The following is a 20,993-nucleotide window of genomic DNA, read 5'->3' on the forward strand; positions in this document are numbered from 1 at the left end:
ATCCAGGGAAGGAGACAGTATAATTATTCCATGGTAGGAGAATTGAACCCTTTCAACTCCTTTCCTTCCATAACTATTACTGAGACACCTAGGGTACAGATTTAACCCACAAAGCTCCAACATACTGATAGCCAACCTGACCTAGCTGCCCGCCCAGGTGTAAACACACAAATCTATAATGACCCTGATGGTCAGCCCATACCAACTAGTATTTTGGAAGCAGAGAGATCATTCAGTGACAAGAGATCTAGGCCTCTTAGACCACTCACTAGGCTAAGTTATGCTATCATAAGAGGTAAACCTGAAGATAGAGTAAGTGATAGTGCTAGAGATTGCCTATGTGAAACAAGCTTTGCTTGTAATTACATGTTCACTGTTATACACGTGAATTACTACATATTTGAGTATGTTTGTTTCTTACCCTGCTGTTATGTTCATTTGAGTATGTTTTGTGTTATGCTCATGTTATAACAATGTCTATTGTTTCAGCTATATGTCACTTCTTTTAGCTGTCTTCTCTATATAGGCCTATTGATAGTGTCATTATTGCAGATAGTTAGCTTTACTTCATTAGTGACACTTGCTACTTTTGATTTATTGCTGTGTACTATGGATATGCATGTGACTCTCAAAATGTACATGTTATATCTTGTATATAGGTTGGGCATATTGTCACTGTCATATCCTCCCAGATGATGTTCCACATAGTGCCACATCTACAGCATGTACTGTTAATGTGCATTTATTTTATTTCAAATCCAATGGTACCAAAGGTTGGTTATCTGGGATGCCAGGGAAATCACCTTTGTTGTTTCAAAGCACTCACATTTGTGTTTATGTTGTACCATTACAGGTTTTGGACTTGCCCAGCTGATCTTTGCAAAGACTTCAAAGAGTTTGGCCCAAGAGAACAACGTTACCTGAGCTCCAAAGTCCATTGGTATGGGATTCTCTCCTCCTTGGTAGAAATTTATTATGCAATGTCCCTTGGCCCCGTGAGAGGAGAGCACAGTTGGTGAGAGCCAGAGAGAAGAGAGATCTAGGGTCTTCTGGCTTCCCTCTTCAAGAGAGAAGTGATTCCAACTTCTCTTCAGGTTCATAATGGGAGAAACACTCTGAGAAGGAGCTGATGTGGAGAAGCTGGCAATCTATCATGTCCTTATCTCTAGCCTGCTACACTGAAAGCTTTGGGGAATTTCCCCTTGGGTGAGATTTGGGACTCTCAGTTGAGCTGAGTTATCTCACATCCAAAGGGAGAGATCATTCACTGCGTATTGTCTCGTATATATTCTCATAAGCATACTTTCTCTGATTTCTGGTTTGCAATCTACTTAGATAAATGGGATTATCTGCTATGTATATATGTATTCATTGTGGAACTGCATCTGGGGCACTCCTTCGCCATTAGGGGGATAGTGATTACAAGTGCAGTTTGAACTTTAAAATTATTTCCTCTAGAATAACAATATTTAAAGGAGCAGGTACATATCATGCTAAAGGAAGTGAGTCTCTGTCCCTGTCTCTCCTTCCTCCTCCCCCCCCAAATCTACTTCCCTTCGGAGCAAGAATCAAAGTTTCCCTTGGAAAAAGGGAAGGGGAGAGAGGAGACGCTAGGCATGTATCTATTCCTGTTTTCCTGGGAGTCACAGCCAGGCAGAACCATGTGCACACACATAACCTGCATGAGTCAATAGAAGAGAAGACATTTCAGAGTACATTTCTGTGAGACACCCACAGTTAGTGAGCATGACCCGGAAGATGATCCAGCAAAGGACACTGGGAAAGCGCAGCAGGAGCACGTGATTCATTGAAATTCCGTCTTCATTTCTTGTTTCCCTTTCTCAGACCTCTGCTAAAGAGCTCTCCCTGCTGGTCTAGATCCGATAAAAGTTGTTGGTGAAGGGGGATTCTGGGACAGGCGGGTACTTCCTCGTCAGCTGCTGCACTGTGGCCCTAGGTGGGGTGGGGCCACGGAGTGGGACTGAACCAATGGGAGCAGCTTGACGGGAAGCGCTGGGTCAGTGAGAGGGGAGGTCAGGAAAGGTCTGCGTCCATAGGAGGAGAGGAGGAGGAGGGCGGAACCGACCAATGGGAGAGCACGGCAGGGGCGGGGTTGGCCCAGAGTGGCAGGCGGCAGAAGTCACCTGAGCATCTCTACCCTGCGAAGGTTTTCTGCAGTCATGGCGAAGGTGTCTCTGGCTGCTACGCCTGAAAGAATGTCTGGCAAGTCGGCGGCTTGGCTTCTGGCGTCGCCGTCGCCTTTGCTTCTGCTACTGGCGCTGCTAATAGCCGCCGCGCCGGCGGCTGCGGAACATCAAGTGCCACTGGTGCTCTGGTCGAGCTCTCGGTGAGCAGGGTCGGGAAAGGGGAAGGAAGCCGGGGCCTGGCGGGGTCGGGGGAGCCAAGGTTAAGGGGCCGGGGCCTGGTGGACCCGGAAAAGCAGAAGGAAGCCCGGGCTTTGGTTCCTAGGCCAGCCCCCAGAGCCGAGGGGGCTTTGGATAGGGTTCGAGGTTCTTGTTTGTTGTCCAAATCTCTTCCCAAGGCAGGAACACACTTTGCAGGGAAAGGGATTCTTGATTCTATTTAAATTGGGGTCTCTTGTCAACTCCTAATTACAGACATGGGGCACAAAGCCTGTGCCCTCTCCCCAACCTCTGATGACAGTTTGTTCTTTTTTACTTGTGGCAGTGATTTGTGGGCTCCACTTGAAAATGCCCACGAAGGTCACATCACTACGGATATCCAACTTTCCTCCTACCTAGACCCTGCCCTGGAGAAGGGACCCCGAAACGTATTGCTGTTCCTGCAGGAAAAAGTAAGCAAGACCCTTATCCTATTGCCCCACTCTCAGGAGTAGAGAGAAAGAAGGCTAGACAGGTGATTGCTGCAGTTTTGAGGAGGCAGAATCTTTGAATTTCAGGCATTTTGTGTTCAAATGTTGCCCTGCCCCTTCCACAGCAACCTCCTTGTGTCACATGGTACCCTCCAAACTCATCTTTATGACTGGGGGAGGATTCTTTGTTCTGACTTATTTGGACCCTTCCTCTTCCCTAACCACTGATGTGAGGCAGAAAGAGGAGTCCTATCACCCACCTGAGAAGTTAGCCCGTGAAGGAGAGAGTGGGGAAGAGCAGGGTGATTTCCTACCTAGAACAAGGACAAAAAGAACTATTGTAAAAGTAGTATATGAGAAGTACATAAAAGCCATCTAGAGGTAGCAGGAGAGATCTGTTGTTAATGTTCTCATCTACATTGGGGAAGGGGAAATATGGGTAGGTTTGTATATCAAACACAAGCCAGGCAAGCTGGTGAAGGTCACCTCTGGTCACAGTGGGGTTAATGTTCTCAGCTAGATTGGGGGAATGGAGAAGATGGGTGGGTATGTATACCAAACACGGGAAAGTCACCTCTGGGCTTGACTGGAAAAACTGGAGTAGGCTGGACAGGATGTGTTTGGTGCCTGGAGCCCTAATCCTGCCTGCAGACTCTCCCTTCTCTAGGCCATCCTCCACACAACTGCCAAATTGAATGGATGTTCATAAAGCACAGGTCTGATCACATACCTTGTTGCCTCTAAAAATGCCTTGGCTTTTAAAGTCATTCCCTGCCTGGTTCCAGCCTGCCTTTGCAGGCTTATTAAACATTATTCCCCTTCTTCTCTGTTTCAGTCCAGCTGGCTTACTGTTCCTGATTCCACACCTTCCTTTGCACAAGTTGTCTACCATGGCTGGAATGTTCTCCAGCCTCACCTTTGCCTTTTGGAAACCCCTAGCTCCCTTCTAGTAATTGGGGGTGGAATGGGATGATGTTTGATGGGAAGAGTAAATGTGTAATGAACCTGGAAGAGTAGGCTAGAGGTAGGTCATGAAAAGCCGTGAGGAGTGTTAAGATGGGCACATCTACAGGCAACTGCAAACAACATCCAGCTACCCTGTATTTGCTTCTATGGAGCAGGTTGTCTTTCCCTAGTAAATATAATGTGAGCTCCTTGCGGGTGAGACTTGATTGACTTATAATTGTATTGCTGGTACAGTACCTGGCATTAGGTGAATGTGACACCAGCCCCCTCTCCAGTTGGACCTTTTTACTGGGAGGGCTTTTTATCCTACTCTCAAAGGAAGTGTTTCTTTATGGTCTGCATTTGTCTCCAAATGCTAGATAGTTGGAATCGGGCCCTAGCACGTTCAGACCTCTAGAGAAGAACTCCCAGGGAGCAGAGATAGGTAGGCTTCATAACATTTTTCCATTCTAAGTCAAGCTTGGAGCCATTTAGATGCCTCCCCAAAAGTGGGGAGATAGCAGTGGGGAGTTCCAGAGTAGCTCAGGCCCTGTTCCTGTTCTGTTTTCTTCCTCTTTCCCCTACCCCCAGCTTCCTCTTGCCTGGTCACATGCTCTGCCAGATGATACTTTATGGTTGCCACAGCTTAGCTAGCTGCTGATTTCTTCCTGATCTGGTGACTAGATCACTGTTTGAACTTCTCAAGAAGGACTACCAAGAACAATGAATGGTCCTGTCATTTTTCCCCCATGGGAAGGTGGCAGACTGGATAGGTTCTCCCTTCAGGTTCCCTACCCCATTGTACTCTGGGAGAATGTTGCCTTGTCTTCAAGTCTGAAGGTGCTTCTTTTTCTGCCTCTCTTTTAGTTAAGCATTGAGGATTTCACTGCATATGGTGGTGTATTTGGCAACAAGCAAGATAGTGCTTTCTCTAACCTGGAGGTAAGGCACCTTCCCTTTCCTCTGCTTAGGTTCCCTTGTTCACATTATGTCAAGGGCTTATTCTTTATCTTCCAGCCGCCAAGGACACTCCCCAGAACCAGTGTTAATGACTTCCTGGTTGACTGGGATTTGGGGGAAAGGGAAGGCTGTAGGATTTGGGAATGTTGAGTCTGGAGTTGGGGCCTTTTAACCTGGACTACAGGGCTCTAGGAGCTGGGCAGGAAATGCTCTAACCTCGAAAGTCCTGGTAGAGATTATAGAATGCTTTGAAATCCACAGAGAGCTGCTGGAGAAGTCAAGTGGTAAGGAGAGAGTGGGAGAGGGAGGAAAAGATAGGGTTTTAAAGGGATATTGAAGAAGTATGTGACTGACTTAGGAGGGAAAGGGAGTTGTATGTCCCTTTCTTGCCTGACTTTTCAATCCTCAGAGTGCTCTGGAATTGGCTCCTTCTTCCTTGATCCTGCCTTCAGTGGACTGGTATGCAGCCAATACTTTGACCTCTTACCTGAAGGAGAAGTTGGGAGCTAGTCCCCTCCATGTAGACCAGGCCACCTTGAGGGAGCTGAAGCTCAACGACACCCTCCCTGCTCTACTTCTCCTGAGACTGCCATATACCACCAGGTACTGGCCAGCCTGGCCTTTCTGGGGACACGAGGAGCTATCCACAGAGCCCAGGCCAGTTTTTATAAGCAAGGCCTTTGCTGAAAACTCTGCCAGGAAAGTGGAAGACAGGCTCCCGTTCTCTGGGGTCAAGACAACTGCTCTTGACAGTCTGGGCCCAGTGACAAGTGGGCTGTTTGGAGTCCATTCAGTGCTTGGGAGGGAGTTGTTCTCCCCTGGGCCATGAGCAGGTCCTCACAGAAGAGTTGAGCTTCATCTTGAAGGAGATTTAAGAAAAAGTTCTCTAACTTGTATTGATCTTTCTTATGAATATCCTTATCCTTCTTTTATGAATATATCTCCCTTTGCCTTCTCTTCCCCAGTCATCCCTCAGAATAAAGTATGTTTCAAAAGATAGTTGAAATTTACATTTTCACTCACATTTTTATAGCTAGGGCTTTAGGGATCATAGAATATTTCTCAAAGAAACCTTGTGAGGTGGATAGGGATTTCTCGGGATAGAAATGGGGTCTTCCATATGGGAAGAACAGGAGGCAGTGATTGAGCCTGGCATAGAACCAGTGATGGCCTTGCCAGTGTTGGAGTAGTAGATGGTGAAACTGGAAAGGGAGACTGCACCAGCTTGTGGAAAAGAGGGCCTTGAATTCCAGGCTAGTGGGCTTTAAGGAAGACTGAAGCATACGAAGTTTCTGGGGATATCCATGTACTTGTCTCTGGTTGCTGAGAGCTAAAGGCTGTCTTGCCCCAGGAACCTTCAGCTTTCTCACTCTCTCCAGACTTCATTTCAGTTCAGACTCTTCCTCTGGGTGGGGACAGGCAAGTAAGGAGGTCTCATTTTTTGTCTCTGACAGTTCTGGCTTGATGGCTCCCAAAGAAGTACTCACAGGCAACGGTGAGTTGAGGTAGAAGAGCCCTTCCAGCCCTCCACACACCGCTTGGTGGAGCTCTTCCAACTTCCCCAAGCAGTCTGAACCACCCACTGTCTTCCTGCAGGCTACCTGCCAGTGGCAGAGTACTGGCATTTGGAAATGGAAAATGTGGACTGGTAGAAAGAGGGCTGGGTTGGTAATCTTGAAGACCTGGCTTTGAACCCCTGCTCTACTCGCCTTTGTGGCTTTAGGCAAATGACTCCTCTTATCTAGGCCTAGGTTTGCTCTGAAGAATGAGGGAGCTGAACTAAATGTCCTCTTAAGTCCCTTCAGTTCAAAATCTAGGGACCTGTGAGATGCCCATCCAAGTGCTCCAACATAATTCCAATGGCTTAAATCGTGGCGAAGCACTCCCAGCACTCCAAAGGTCTGTCTGTCACGGGTATCTGGTCAGTGTGGGAGAAGGCTCTTGGCAAATGATCCACTCCCAGCAAGTGCCTCAGAACCCTGACCTAAAGATCCTGGGAAGTCTGAGGGGATAGAGAATGTAAGGAGGACAGCCACTGTCATGATCTAACCATCTTTTTCTCTCTCTCCCCTCCCTCCCCCCCCAAAAAAAGATGAGATTATTGGGCAGGTGTTGAGCACACTCAAGTCAGAAGGTGTACCCTACACAGCCATACTGACTGCCGTTCAGCCTTCCCGGGTAAGCTGCCATACCGACTTTGGTAGAGATGAGAAAAGGGCTAGGCTGGGCCAGAAGTGTAAGTAAGCCAATACATCTATTGGCTACCCCACCCAGTGTGTGGAGAAGTGTTGGCATTTAGGAGGGGTCCGACACCAGAGCCCCTTCCCTCCAGGATTTCACTTTGTCAGGATCATGTAAGAATAAGTCCAGTTTGGTTATAGCTTCAAGTATAAGGAGGGGAGCGGTGGAAAATCAGGCAGTTTGAAACTAGATTGTAGAGGGCTTTATCCTGTAAGCAGTAGGGAGCCATTGGCAGGTTTTATGGGGCTGAGGGTGACAAGATCAGAATTTTGCTCTTGGGAAGGTTAATCTGGTAGTTTGTGTAAAGACTTAGGAGTGAGACTAGAATCAAGGAGACCAATGAGTAAGCTTTTTTTTTTTTTCGTCCTGCTTCGTGAGGCAATTGGGGTTAAGTGACTTACCCAGAGTCACACAGCTAGTGTTATGTGTCTGAGGCCAGATTTGAACTCAGGTCCTCCTGACTCCAGGGCCAGTACTCTATCCACTGTGCCACCTAGTTGCCCCAAGTGAGGAAGCTTTTGCAGTAATCCAGTTGGGAGGTGATTTGCAGGCATTGTAGAGGGCCTAGGCCCAATCTCAAGGTTTAGAAAGGTGGGGACAAATGATGGATGGGAGAAGGGTTTAGGAAGAGTAGGGTCAGCTGCATTTGGTGGGGGCCAGAGAGGAGGGATCAGAGATGCCTCACTGGTCACAAAAATGGACCAGTTAGGAGGAGGCACTTGGTGTGGGCATTGCAACAGTAAAGTGAGTTGTAGATCTGGTGAGCTTCTGGGGTGGAATGAGTGGATCATCAGGTGCCTGCTGTTGGCTCTTGTTGGCTTTCCCAGATAAGGCATATCTTTTTCAGGTGGTTCGGGACTTGTCGCTGGTGTCTGCGGGTCTGGGGCGGCACCTCCTTGCGGAGGATGAGCCTCTACCACCCTTACTGCCTTTCCTGCCTCCAGTCAGCTACAATGATACAGAGCCTCGAATCCTCTTCTGGGCCCAGAACTTCACAGTGGCCTATAACAGTGAGTCACGTGACCTGACTGCACTCACTTTTGGAGCCCCAACACTCAACCTGACTGGCTCCAGCTGGAACAGCTCCTTTGCCCAGTAAGTGGGCTAGTCAGGGTAAAGAGCTCTGGGAGGGAGCTGGTGTGGGGAGAGCATCATAAGCAAATGAGAAGAGGCCTGTGGTGTGACTGAACATGGGTAAAGTGGAACTTAATATATGTACCAGGATGGTGAGGGCAGCTGTAGGAGGGGGGGTAAAGAAGGTTGAGTTGGAAGTTGGAGACCCAGGTTCTAGGCCTGGCTCTGGTGTTAATTGACCTGACCCTTCTTAGACACTGAACCAACTGAACAGATATTTAATACAAGCTCATTGACAGCAGAAATTGATCTAGGGGTGGGGGTGAGAGGGGTAGCGGCACAGTTAGTGGGAACCTTCCTGCCTCTCGGGGCACTGTTTCTATGTCTATAGCTATTACACCTAGATAGCACTGGGACAGGTGAGGAGAAAGCCCTGCCTCTGGGGTAGTGTGCTGCTGCCTCCCTGGGCTGTTACCTGTGAGGTAAGGAACTGGCCAGTCTCTCTTTGTGGAGACACCTAGTTGTAAGTTGGGAAAATCTATCTCCCAGACAAGATAACGAAGAGGGAATAAATCCCAGGTTCTAAGACTACTCTATGCAGGAAGGAGTCTGCACTGTAATGTGCATTTAGGCCCTTGAAGACCTCCAAGTAGGAGAAGGTAGCACCTGTCAAGGCAAGCCATTCTACTTTTTAATAACTGTTGGAAAGTTTTTCCTGAAACCAAGCCTAAACTGACCTCTTAGAAACTTCTCTTCCTCTCTTCCCTCCCCTCCACCCGCATTGGGCCTGCTTCTGCCTTCTAGGGCCTAGCAGAAAAATCTAGTCCTTCCTTCACAGAACAGCCCTTCAGATAGTTGAGTGCTGCTTATGTCTCCCCCGAGTCCTCTCTACTCCAAGCTTACAATGTTCGGGCCCTTCAACCCACCCTCAGATGTCATCAACTCAAGTGATATCCTGGTAGCCCTCCTGGTCTCTCTCTAGCCAATCCAAGTTAAGAAAGAACATTGGTGCCTAGAATTGACCACAGCATTCCAGATGAGGTCCAATAAGGACCCCACATGGTGGGATTACCTCTTCCCTGTTCCTGGTAGCCTGGGCTCAATACAGCCATCGAAGGATCACATTTGCTTTTGGGGCTGCCACAGCATGTGCTGCTGGCTTGTTATGTATGACCTTGCTGTCTGCTAAAGCCCCCAGGTCCTTTTCTTTCTTTTTTTTTTTAATTAATTTATTTTGATTTATCAATAATCACTTCCATATGCTTTTGAGTTTAAAATTTTTCTCCCCCTTCCTCCTCACCACCCTCCCCAAGATGGCGCACAATCTGATATAGGCTATACATTTACATTCATATGAAACATATTTTCACATTAGTGATGTTGTAAGTAAAAATGAAAATCAATAGGAGAAACCATCAGAAAGAGGAAACAAAACTCAACAGAAGAGAAAAAATATAGCAACTCAACTTCCATAGTTCTTTCTTTGGATGTGGATAGCATTTTTCATCACGAGGCCTCTAGAGATGTCTTAGATCCTTGTATTGCTGAGAAGGGTTAAGTTTATCACTACTAGTCATCACACAACATGGCTGTTATTGTGTACAACATTCTCTTGGTTCTGCTCACTTCACTCAACATCAGACCGCACAAGTCTTTCCAGGTTTTTGTGAAGTCAGTCCCAGGTCCTTTTCAGAACAACTGCTGCCAGGGGCAGCTAGGGGGCACAGTGGATAGAGCACCGGCCCTGAAGTGAGGAGGACCTGACTTCAAATCGCGTCTCAGACCAAACACTTGATACTTACTAGCTATGTGACCCTGGGCAAGTCACTTAACCCCAATTGCCAAAAAAAAAAACGATTCAGAACAACTGCTGTCTCTCCAGGCTTCTTCCATCTTATGTTTGGACTTTATCTATGAGACCTATTTCTTTTAAGACCTATAGAGCAAGTGAATTGAATTCATCTGGGGCCATTAAATGCTGTTGTCCTTGGGCACCAGCTCCATGAGCCATTTTTGTTCTGCTTACTCTTCCAGAGTAAAGTCATTCTCCTTTACAGTGAAAACAAAAAAGAATTCAGCGCCCCATCCACCCCAGGCAAAGGTGCTATCCCTTCTTCAGTCCTCCCTTTTCTCCCAATATAACTAAAACAAGTCCTTTTTTTTTTTCACCAGCTTCCATTCATCCTGAGCTTTAGCATTCCTGATGCTGTTTTTATAGGACCATGACAGAGTTTTCTGTTCTTCTCCTGAGGCCTGAAGACTTAAGTTCTAAATTAACCCAACTAAGTTGGGTTCTCTGTTCATCCATATCGGTTTCTTCAGACAAATGCCATTTTTCCTTTTCATTGGGAAACCCTAACCCTTTTTTGTCTTCAAAATTTTCTTCCTGAGCCTCTCCCATCCCTACTGGGCAGACACCCACATTGAAATAAGCTTTCCTGAAGTCTAGGTTACATGGCAGACCATACACAGTTGCCTTTTCCATGTCCATCATAAACTATAGAATGGAGTGGCCCTCTCCCCCCCTCCCCCAGGTTCTTATCACTTTTCCCACAGCAAATAGAATTAGATCCCTTGTTTCCCCTTGTTGGTTTCTCTGCCTTCTGAAGGATGAAATTACTGCTAAGGAAAATCTTGGACTGCTCTGCCTTTGACAGAGATTGTGCTCCAGCAGATGGCTGGATAACTGGGAGCCCTCCATCCCTGTTCTGTTGGGCCTCTGGGCTCGGCTTGTGATCTCTTTTCCAAACTGCTTATCTCTCTCGCTCTCTCTCTTTCTCTTGTTCGAGGAGTTAGTACTATATTCTAACCACAAAAATCACTCTTTCTCCCTCCTTTGAACTTTAACCAAACATTCTTCCTCTCTTCTGGTTCCTGGATTTCCTTCTTAATATCCTCCCTCCAACCCCAACCCCTCTTTTTCCTCTTCTGTTTCTTTTGAATAAGGTATTCAGAGCAATGGTCAAGACATGGGCTTCATCCCACCAAATTTCCATTATACCTATGGGGTCAAATTTGTCCCCTTGTGGTAGGATCTCTAATTCTTAGTGTCTGTTACCTAAACTTTAGGCATTTGAAGCCATGGGTTTACTACTGTCTCCTTTCTTGGTCAACCTCTTCATGTGGAAACAGTTCTCCAAATTGAGGTCAAGCTGGCCAGGCCCATAGTGATTGCTAGTCATTTTTTTAATGCTACTTTTTTCACTCAACAAAAATTTACTTTCTTAGCCTCCCACTTCAACTTCCACTACCTCCCCTACCTCCCCCATCCCCGACTTGAGAGATAAAGAAAAACAAAACTGGTTACAAACATGGAAACAAATTTCCTGCATTGGCAATTTGTCCAACAAAACCCTTGTCTCATTCTGTACCCTGAGTCCTTCACCTTTATCAGAAGATGACTCATGTTTCATCATGAGCCCTCTGGAATCAGGGTTGGTTGGGCTTTACACTGATTAGAATTCCTCATTCTTTCAAAGGTATTTGTCTTTACCATATTATTTACCAAAGTCCATAGAGTTTGTTTTGTTTAGGATTAATCCCTCCCTTAAACTGTCCCCTCTCTAATTCTCTCATCACCTTCTTCCCCTGAGCCTCCTCTGTTCCCTGTTAGTAAAATGTCTTTGTGTACCCAGTTCTGTCTCTAACCAGTTCAGACGAATAAGGTTAAACTGTCGGCCTGTCCTCACCACCCCGATTATGTGAGATCTTTTCCCCTAACCTTCCTTTCCTTTTCTGTCTTCTTCAGTGTATTCTTCTTCCCCTCCATTCAGTTCATCAAGGCCTAACAGAACTTTTCCCAGGCTTCGTCTAATTAGACTCCTCCTCCAACCCCTGATGATGATAGATAGGGTTCAGAGGAGACACGTGTATCATCTCCTCATATTTGGTTTTTTTATTAATTTATTTTAATTTATCAATAATCACTTCCATATGCTTTTGAGTTTAAAATTTTTCTCCTCCTTCCTCCCCACCACCCTCCCCAAGATGGTGCACAATCTGATATAGTCTATACATTTACATTCCTATTAAACATATTTTCACATTAGTGATGTTGTAAGTAAAAATGAAAACCAATAGGAGGAACCATCAGAAAGAGGAAACAAAACTCAACAGAAGAGAAAAAAAAATAGCAATTCAACTTCCATAGTTCTTTCTTTAGATGTGGATAGCATTTTCCATCACTAGGCCTCTGGAGATGTCTTAGATCCTTGTATTGCCAGGAAGGGTTAAGTTTATCAATATTAGTCATCACACAACGTGGCTGTTACTGTGCACAATGCTCTCCTGGTTCTGCTCACTTCACTCAGCATCAAACCATACAAGTCTTTCCAGGTTTTTCTGAAGTCAGCCTGTTCATCATTTCTTATAGCACAATAGTATTCCGTCACATTCATATACTACAACTTGCTCAACCATTCCCCAGTTGATGGGCATCGTCTCAATTTACAATTCTTTGCCACCACAAAAAGAGCTGCTGTGAATATTTTTGTACATGTAGGTCCTTTTCCCATTTGTGTGATCTCTTTGGGGTATAGCCCAAGAAGTGCTATTGCTGGGTCAAAGGGTATGCACATTTTCATCTCATATTTGAATGTAATAACAATAATAAACATTTATGTAGCATTTACTACGTGTCAGGGACCGTACCAAGTACTTTACAAATATCTTCACAACAACCCTGGGAGGGAGGTGCTATTATTATCTCTACTTTTACAGATGGGGAAACTGAGGCAGACAGAGGTCTTCGAAGTGACTTGTCCAGAGTCACACATCTAGTCAGTGTCTGAGGATGTATTTGAACTAAGGTCTTATATTTAGATCTGGCACTCTGTCCACTGTGGTGCCGCCAGCTGCCTTGTTCATTCATACATTTATTTACCATTTGAGTTTTCTTTTAATTCCTGGGTTTGAACATCAACATTTCTCTGCAGCACTGGTCTTTTCATCAGGAATACTTGGAAGCCCTCGATTTCATTAATTTTCTAGTTCATTTCCTTTTTCCTCCTGAGGCTTCTAATCATTTCACAGCATACAAATACAGAGTGTTGGTAAAGAAACCATCTTGGCTATGAGCCATGGTAGGTCATTATTTTGTTTTGTTTTTCACTGGGAAATTGGGAGGGAGGCCTTTGTGGTGGGTTTAACAGCTCAGTGGACTGCAGCAGCAAGGAAAGCTGTTACAATCCTAAACTTCATTCAGCGAAGCAGGGCATTGCTCTTTGAGTGACCAGCCCGGCCCACCCCTATTTGCCCATCCAGAAGACTGGGCGGCTCTGGGCACATTTGAGAAAGCTGGCATATGCCCAAACAAGACAGCAGTGAAAGGACTTGGGAGGCTAGGACCAGTGTTTTAGAATATGTGAAGACTAACATTGAGGAGGATGATTTGACCTCTACTGCTTGGTCTCAGAGGAGCAGGAGCGATGGGGAGATGGGAGGCAAATTTAGGTTTCTTTCAATGATGTAAAGACAGCCAGTTACTAACCATCCAAGAGTGACTTGGGCAGCACAGAGAGGAGGCTAGTTGGCTCTAAGAAGAGCTTAAGGGGGTCTGGAAGCAGAGGCCTTGTGCCCATTTCTCAGCTGTGTTGTAGTGTGGCTTCTTGCTTAGGTATGGATGACTTGGCCCCGGGCGGCCTCAAAGACCCTTTTTTAATGCAGACATTCAGGGATTTCACAAACAGCCCAGTGAGGTCATTATGCCTGGGTTGTTATCTTCATGCAATGGATGAGAAAGGGTTAGACTTGAAACTACATGTACATGACTTGCCCTTAGGACAACATTGTCACAACCAACAACTTTGAAAGCCTTAGGAACTCTGATCAGTGCAGTGACCACTAGCATTCTGGGGAACTAATGATTATGCATATTACCCACCTCCTGAAGATGGAGACTTAAGGGATATGAACAGTATATGAATTTTTTTTGGTGAACTGTGCATATTTGTTACAAGGGTTGGGCTTTTTTTTCTGGGGGAGGGGGAATTAGAATAAATAAATTCTTGTTCATTGAAAAAAATGTTTGAAGAAAATTGTTCATATATATCTATCAGAGAGTGGCTTTTATTCTTGTAAATTTGAATTTGGATGTGAAAACTATCAGAGAAATGCTGTAAAGACTTTTTCTCTAGTTAACTTTCCCTTTTAATTTTTGCTACATTAATTTTGTCATTCAAAATCTTTTTTATGTGATCAGGATTGTCCAGTTTAACCCTGTGGTTAAACTCTCCTGGTTTGGTCATAAAAGCAGATGCCTTGCCCTGTCAATATCTACAAAAGGTAGCTTTCTTGTCCCTCCAAGTTGTAACCTATGTCTGTTGTGTATCCATTTGAAGCTTATCTTCATGTGACTTGAGGCATTGTTCTAACTCTAGTTTCTACCAGATTGCTGACTGTTTTCCCAGCAGGTCTTATCAAATCGTGAGTCCTTGGAGCCTTTGGGTCCATCCAACACTGTTAATGTGTTCATTTGCTTCTGTACACTATGTACTTAGTGTATTATACTTATCCTTAGAGTTCAAGTTAATTTTGATAATTGATGCTTTGTAGCATAGTTTGAGATCTGATACTTCCTTCCCCCTTTTTTCCATTGTTTCTCTAGAGATTCATTTTTCTTGTTTTTGTAGCTCTTTTAAAATAATCTTTTTGATAATATACATGGCACTGAATTTTTCTCCATTTGTTGGGTGTGTTGTTATTTCTGTAAATATTTGTAGTTTTGTACAAAACTTGGTAGGCAGATTCAAATATTTTCTGTATTCCATAGTTATTTTTAATGGAATTTCTCTTTTTCTTTCTTCCTGCAGTATTTTGTTGGTAATTGACAGAAATGCTGATGATTTATGTGGATTTCATTTCTATTCTTCAGCTTTGCTGAAATTATTATTTTAGCTTCTTTTTAGTTGACTTTTTTGGGTTCTATCATATCATCTGCAAAAAGTGATCATTTTGTTTTCTCTTTGCCTGTGCTTAATCCCTCAACTTCCTTTTCTTGTCTTGTGGTTCTAGATAATTTTCCTGTTATTATATTAGATAATAGTAGTGTTAATGGACACCTCTAGCTTAGCCTTGGTCTCATTGGAAAGGCTTCTACCAGCATTTCTCCTTTACATAGAGTTTTAGATAGATGCTACTTAGGCAACCAGGTGGCAGAGTGAATGTTGGACTGAAAGTCAAGAAGATCTGAGTTCATATCTGCCCATACATATATATTAGCTGTGTGGCCTAGGGCAAGTCACTTCCATCTGCCTCCATTTCCTTATCTGTAAAATGGGGATAATTATAACACCCAATGAGATATTTGTAAAGCACTTTGCAACCTTAAAGTACTATATAAATGTGTGCTCTTATTATTGTGACCAGGACGTTTTTTTCTGAGGCTCTGCTTGGGCTTTAGAAGTTAACTCTTGTAGATTTACTTCTTGGAAAACCTCTCAGTATGTATTTCTTCACTGTTGTTGGGATTTTCTTCTACCTCAGTTTCTGGATTGGGCTTTTGTGGTTGGGTCAGACTCTGCCCTCTTCAGTTCTCTTAGATATTGTGAGCAGACCCTACTTTGTTCTAGGTAGGACAACTAAGATGGGGCCCACCTTCTGAAATTCTTGGCTTTTGTCAGTCTCTCTGTGGTACAGCTTAGGTTTGGGCCTTGGCTCCTTCTCTGAACCCAGAATAGCCTTTGTCCCTTGCTGTGAACTGGACAGGCCCAGTCAAGATGATGTTTGTACTGGTAGCAGGATTCCTGCTTGATCCCTGATGCTTTGCTTCCCAGATGGTGCCCTGACTCTATCTCCTACTCTTGGTCCATGCTGCTTACATGCTTTGCTTTCAATCTACCCTGGATGGAGGGAGCTTATAGCTTTTTGCTTGTTTTCTTTATCATTGTTCCCTTTTTTTAGAGCTTTGTTGGGGTGTCTCTAGGGCATGTGGGCTCCTCCTCTAGGCCGTAACTCACCACCATCTTCACATAGTTTTCTTTGAACAAGATGGTAGGGCTAGTGGCAGTTAGAACTATGACTTGGGAGTTTTGAAGCCTGGGTCCAAGCCCCAGCTCCATTCTCAGCTTGCTGTGTGAGTGAGCTTGACTGAATTCCTGCCTAGAAGTTGAGAACCATACAAAACCTTCAGTCTCAGTGGCATCGCTTTGGGAATAGTCTGTGTGCTAGAGATGCTCTTTGACACCCAAGGATGGTAAAGTTGACCAGCCCTTCCTTTCCTCTGTTTCCCAGGCTTGTGCTGACATATGACAACCTCTTTGGCCCATTCCTGACTATCAAGTAAGTGCTGAGGGCAGAGGTGGTGGGGGAAAGAAAGCTTTGGGCAGTCTCCACTGATCATCTGACTTTCTCTCCCAGGTTTATCCTGAGCAGTCATTTCTACCCCGTTTCAGCCCGAAGCTGGTTCACCATGGATCGACTAGAGATTCACACCAACAACTCAGTTGTTGTCTTCAATTCTTCACATGTCACAGCACCTAGCATCTATTCCTTCCACTGCCAGTATGTTAGCACTGAACATTCAAAGGAAGGTCTCCTAATGTCTTCTCCTGGTTCCTCTACCTGGCATGTGACTTTCCAAAATTTCCAGGTAGGGTGAAAGGAGCACAGATGGTGCGGTCCAGTCAGGAGATGGGGAGTACGTGTTACATTCTGGCGAGGGAGGAATTGCAAACACTCCCAGTTAAAGAGGAAAGTCCCCAGAGGGGAAGGGATCAAGGGCCCAAAGTGAGAATGGCCACCTTTTCATCACAGACTGGGGCAAGGGGAGAGAAGTTGGGGAGGGTGATGAGGGGATTTGAGGTGTAGAATTAAGGAGTGTAAGGAAGCTCACAATGGATGGCATCCATTTTCTCTTTAAAATGATGCACGAGGTCCTCTGTTAAGGGATGGAAGGTGGGAAGAGTGGTGGAAGTGAGTCAGTTAAGGAAGAATAAAAGGATTGCTCTTTGGTAGTGAAAGCTCAATTGAAATTAGAGAATAGCAAACTGAAGTTAACTCTGCACTGTTAGGATTAGAGAGAACAGATAGGGGGTGGGGTGGAAGGGTGGGATGAATCTAAGGTTGGAATTTGGAAAGCCATGAATAGGACAAGGAAGGCACAAGAGATCTGAGTACAGAGAGGAACCCAAAGTTAAACTGAATAAATGAGGGAGGAAAAGTGAGACTAGAGCAGAGGCAGATGGTGATGCAGTGAGAAAGCAGGGAGGAGTAGAATGACTGGAAATTGAGTTGAAGATGAAGCATAGATAAAGGGAAGGGGTAGAAGGTACAAGAAGAGGAAGCCAAGAGGAATTTGAGTCCTACATCATATAAGTAGAACGTTGAGGTCAGAGGTTGGGGTGAAGAGGAAGACTGAACTCCTTGGGAAAGAAGAGGGAGGTGTGGAGTAGGGTGGCTTATCTTCATGGAGAACCTCAAAGGAGAGAGATGGGTAAATGATGGCCACAGTGGCACAGAATTTGGCTATGAGAGCAAGGAGTATTCATACCCTTCTTCCTGACTGCATGTCATCTTTTACATAAGCTGGGAACATCATAAATAGCCTGGTTAAGATACTCAGGGATATAAAAACCTCTTCAGTTCTTGGGTCCATCCACTTTCCTCCCGTCCCCACCATGTTAGTCACAAATGTAAAGGCTAGTGTTCCTAGCACCTACTCCAGAAATATCTTGCTGGACCCTGGCTCTGGTGAGTGGGAGGGGAGAGGGGGACCTCCCCCACCACACACACAGTTCCATTTGGATTCCATGGACCTGGGCCATGCTCAGTGGTTTGATTTCTTGTCTCAATTTTCTTTCTTCTCTTCAAGATTCAGGCCTTTAACTTGTCTGGTGGAAACTTCTCCTATGCCAGTGACTGTGCCAGCTTCTTCTCCCCTGGCATCTGGATGGGCATGGTCTCCTCTCTCTTCATGCTTTTCACCTTCACTTACGGACTGCACATGATCCTCAATCTCAAGACCATGGATCGCTTTGATGACCACAAGGGGAGCACTCTCTCTGTGCCCCTCATGGAGTGACCCCCTCAGTCATACAGGGAGGCCAGAAGGGTTGGAGGGGCAGTCATATATTGACTTTGCCTCCTCCCCGTGGAAGGGCTGCCAAGCTACTACTCATTTGTGCTTCCTCGGTAGCTAGGCCTCCCTATACCTATTTCCTCTTGCTCCTACCCCCAGTTATCCCAGAGTCTGTTGTTACCCTTCCCCTACCCTTTCCACAGTAACAAAAAGCAGTGTCTGCGTCTGACAAATACCGGGGTGAAAACCTTGGAGGCTAGCGTTTAGCTCTGCCTCTGAGATAACCTTGAGGCAGCACACAGAGAGTGAAGGATTATCTGAGGCCACTTTCTTTCCTTGCTGCTGGCTCCCTACCCTTATTTATTCTCCCTAAATCCCTGCCCTCAGGTCTAGCTGCTTTGTCGTGTGAGATGTATTCTGGGGATTAGTCAAAATGACCTGTGGTTGGAGGGGAACTCAAGGTGGGGAGGGGGTGTGGACTTGAAACTTGCTTATTTGTCTTGTTATTTGCCTATTGTTTTGTCTTTTAGTTTTTGGTGATGCTAAAGTTGGATGTGATAAGAAATTGAAATAAAATTTTAACTAAGCCTCCATGGCAGTGCTATTTGTATTAAGTGTGGTTTTGTTTCAAGAGGACAGAGATCATTTGGCCTAGGCATTGGTGGGGAGTTCACCAGTGGGTTATGGGTTGTTCTCCCCGCTTTCCCTCTATCCACATAGGGTATCATACCCTTATCTGCAGATACTCTACCCAAAGGAATATAAATTTTAATCACTGAGAACTAACAAGATATCTTTAGGTTTATGGGCTAGATTTTTTAAATCTAAACCCTTAAACCCAAATCACTTTGGCTCTCATCAATTGGCTAATAATAGGTCCCAGCCCAAGCCTCACTTTGTCATTGTTTGGGCTCTGATGGCTCAGAGTGAGTATAGCAATTGTTTCTATTTTGGCCAAAAACCCTGAGGGCCTTCCCCTCCCAGGTTGATTTTGTTTTTTGTTTTGACTAGGTAAAAGAGGCCATTTTTTGCCTCTTTTATTACCTAGCCTTAATCACTGAATGGGCGTTGCCTCAGTCAAACTTTGACCCCGGAAAGACCTTAGCTTACAAAGGCCAAGGTTTCCCACCGCATCTGGGGCCATCCTCAGTCCTTCTGATCTATATGTTGCCACTGCACCCAGATGGCTCCGGAGAAGAGATTGAGGCGGTTTATTTTGCACAGCCCTCCCTCACTTAAATCCAATTCACTTGCAAGTCATGACATCACCTTCCTGATGTCATGGTTCTCTTTGAGAAAGAAAGACAAATGAAAACAAAGTCCTGAGGTTGGAAAGGGAACTCAAGGTGGGAAGGGGGTATGAACTTGAAACTTGCGTATTTATCTTGTTATTTGCCTATTGCTTTGTCTTTTAGTTTTTTGGTGATGCTAAAGTTGGATGCGATAAGAAATTGAAATAACATTTTAACTGAGCCTCCATGACAGTGCTGTCCATTTGTATTAAATGTAGCTTTGCTGAAGCAAAGATTCCTCTGTCAAGAGGACAGAGATCATTTGGGCTAAGCATTGGTGGGGAATTCACGAGTGGTTGTTCAGTCATGTCTGACTCTTCATGGCCCCATTTGGGGTTTTCTTGACAAACACATTGGAGTGGTTTGCCATTTCCTTCTCTAGATCATGTTATAGATGAGGAACTGAAGCAAACAATGACTTGCCCAGGGCTGGATTTTAACTCAGAAAGATTTCCTGTTTCCAAGCCCAGTGCTATGTCCACTGCACCACCTAGTTGTCCAGGGGTTATGGGAGTGGAGCCAAAACAAGTGGTCTTAACCTGGGGTCGTTGATACAATTCAGGGAACCCTTTAAATTTGACTAGGATAAAAAAAAAAATTATTAGCTATGATTGGTTTCCTTTGTAATATTTTGTGCATTAAAAAACATGATTTTGAGAAGGGGTCCGACACAAAGATGGAAAACCTGTGGGCTGAAAGAATTATTGGAACAGAATGAGTGGATAGCTGTAGCTGAGTGCCATCTCTCCCAGTCCTGGGAAGAGAGGCAGTGCAAATAGTTCATTGGTGGGGTAAATTGGGCATGATGGTTGGGGTTGTTAGGGAAGCTGGAAGGAGGAAACCTAGGCACAGGGGAGGGAAGGGTCTTTCTTGGCCCTCCAAAGCTACCTTTGGCTGATTGGTCTGCAGCCTAGGCCTAGACCAGATTTGCCCCTTAGGGATTTGGGGAGAAGGGACAGGAAAAGACAAAGCTGAGTCATGGGAGGGTGCGGGGTGCTGAAGATAGCGACTGTAACCTCTCTCCTGCAGAGGGCTGAGGATTCTGTGAACATGCCCCACCCAGGCTTGGAGCATACTCCCTCCCCCTCCGTAGCACCTGCGCCCCCAGGGAAGGAGGGAACCCGCCCCCCCCCCACAACCATTTGCTAGCGGTGAAGGGGACAAGGGCGCTTTCGTTGACCCTCCTCTTGACAGCCTTCTGGTGGGGGAGGTCTCTTCCCCCCAAGCGCCCCCCCATCCTCACTCCCCCCAGGGCAGTTCCTCCCCTCAGGTTCTCCCTCCTGAGAACAGCCCCTCCCCACAGCATCTCCGTGGGTAAGAAGATGCGGGCAGAAGATGCGGGAAGGGGCGCGGATGGATCCCTCTCTTGGTCTCTTCACGGGCCCCCGAGCCTCTCCTCCCTCCCCTCCCCCTCCGCAGAAATGAAAGAATTCCCATAGTGAGACCAGGCCCCTCGTAGCCCCTGGCCCAAGCATTCTGGAAGCCGGCCGGCCGTGTCCGTAATCAGGCGTGGTCCACGGGGTGACAGGGCGGCGTCGGGAGCGCGGAAGAATCGGGACTCTTTGGGACAGCGGAGGGAGCTAGTGGAAAGGTGGTGCTCAGCCCGCCATCTTTGGTCCATTTCAGAGGCAGC

The 20,993-nt window shown here is 45.7% G+C and overlaps 1 protein-coding gene across 1 annotated transcript; it reads left to right on the top strand.

The window, feature by feature from the left end:
• The first annotated feature begins 2,137 nt into the window (after positions 1-2,137).
• Positions 2,138-18,666, top strand: ATP6AP1 (ATPase H+ transporting accessory protein 1). The gene is made up of 10 exons (XM_027838959.1): positions 2,138-2,347; positions 2,689-2,815; positions 4,646-4,720; positions 5,148-5,341; positions 6,193-6,233; positions 6,831-6,916; positions 7,827-8,074; positions 16,283-16,330; positions 16,409-16,640; positions 17,862-18,666. The coding sequence occupies exons 1-10, from the start codon at positions 2,181-2,183 to the stop codon at positions 18,069-18,071; spliced, it is 1,428 nt and encodes a 475-aa protein (XP_027694760.1). The 5' UTR covers positions 2,138-2,180; the 3' UTR covers positions 18,072-18,666.
• Positions 18,667-20,993: the final 2,327 nt, after the last annotated feature.

The sequence above is a fragment of the Vombatus ursinus genome, unplaced genomic scaffold (genome assembly GCF_900497805.2).
Source record: "Vombatus ursinus unplaced genomic scaffold, bare-nosed wombat genome assembly UNPS02014831.1, whole genome shotgun sequence".
In the NCBI taxonomy this organism is placed as follows: Eukaryota; Metazoa; Chordata; class Mammalia; order Diprotodontia; family Vombatidae; genus Vombatus; species Vombatus ursinus.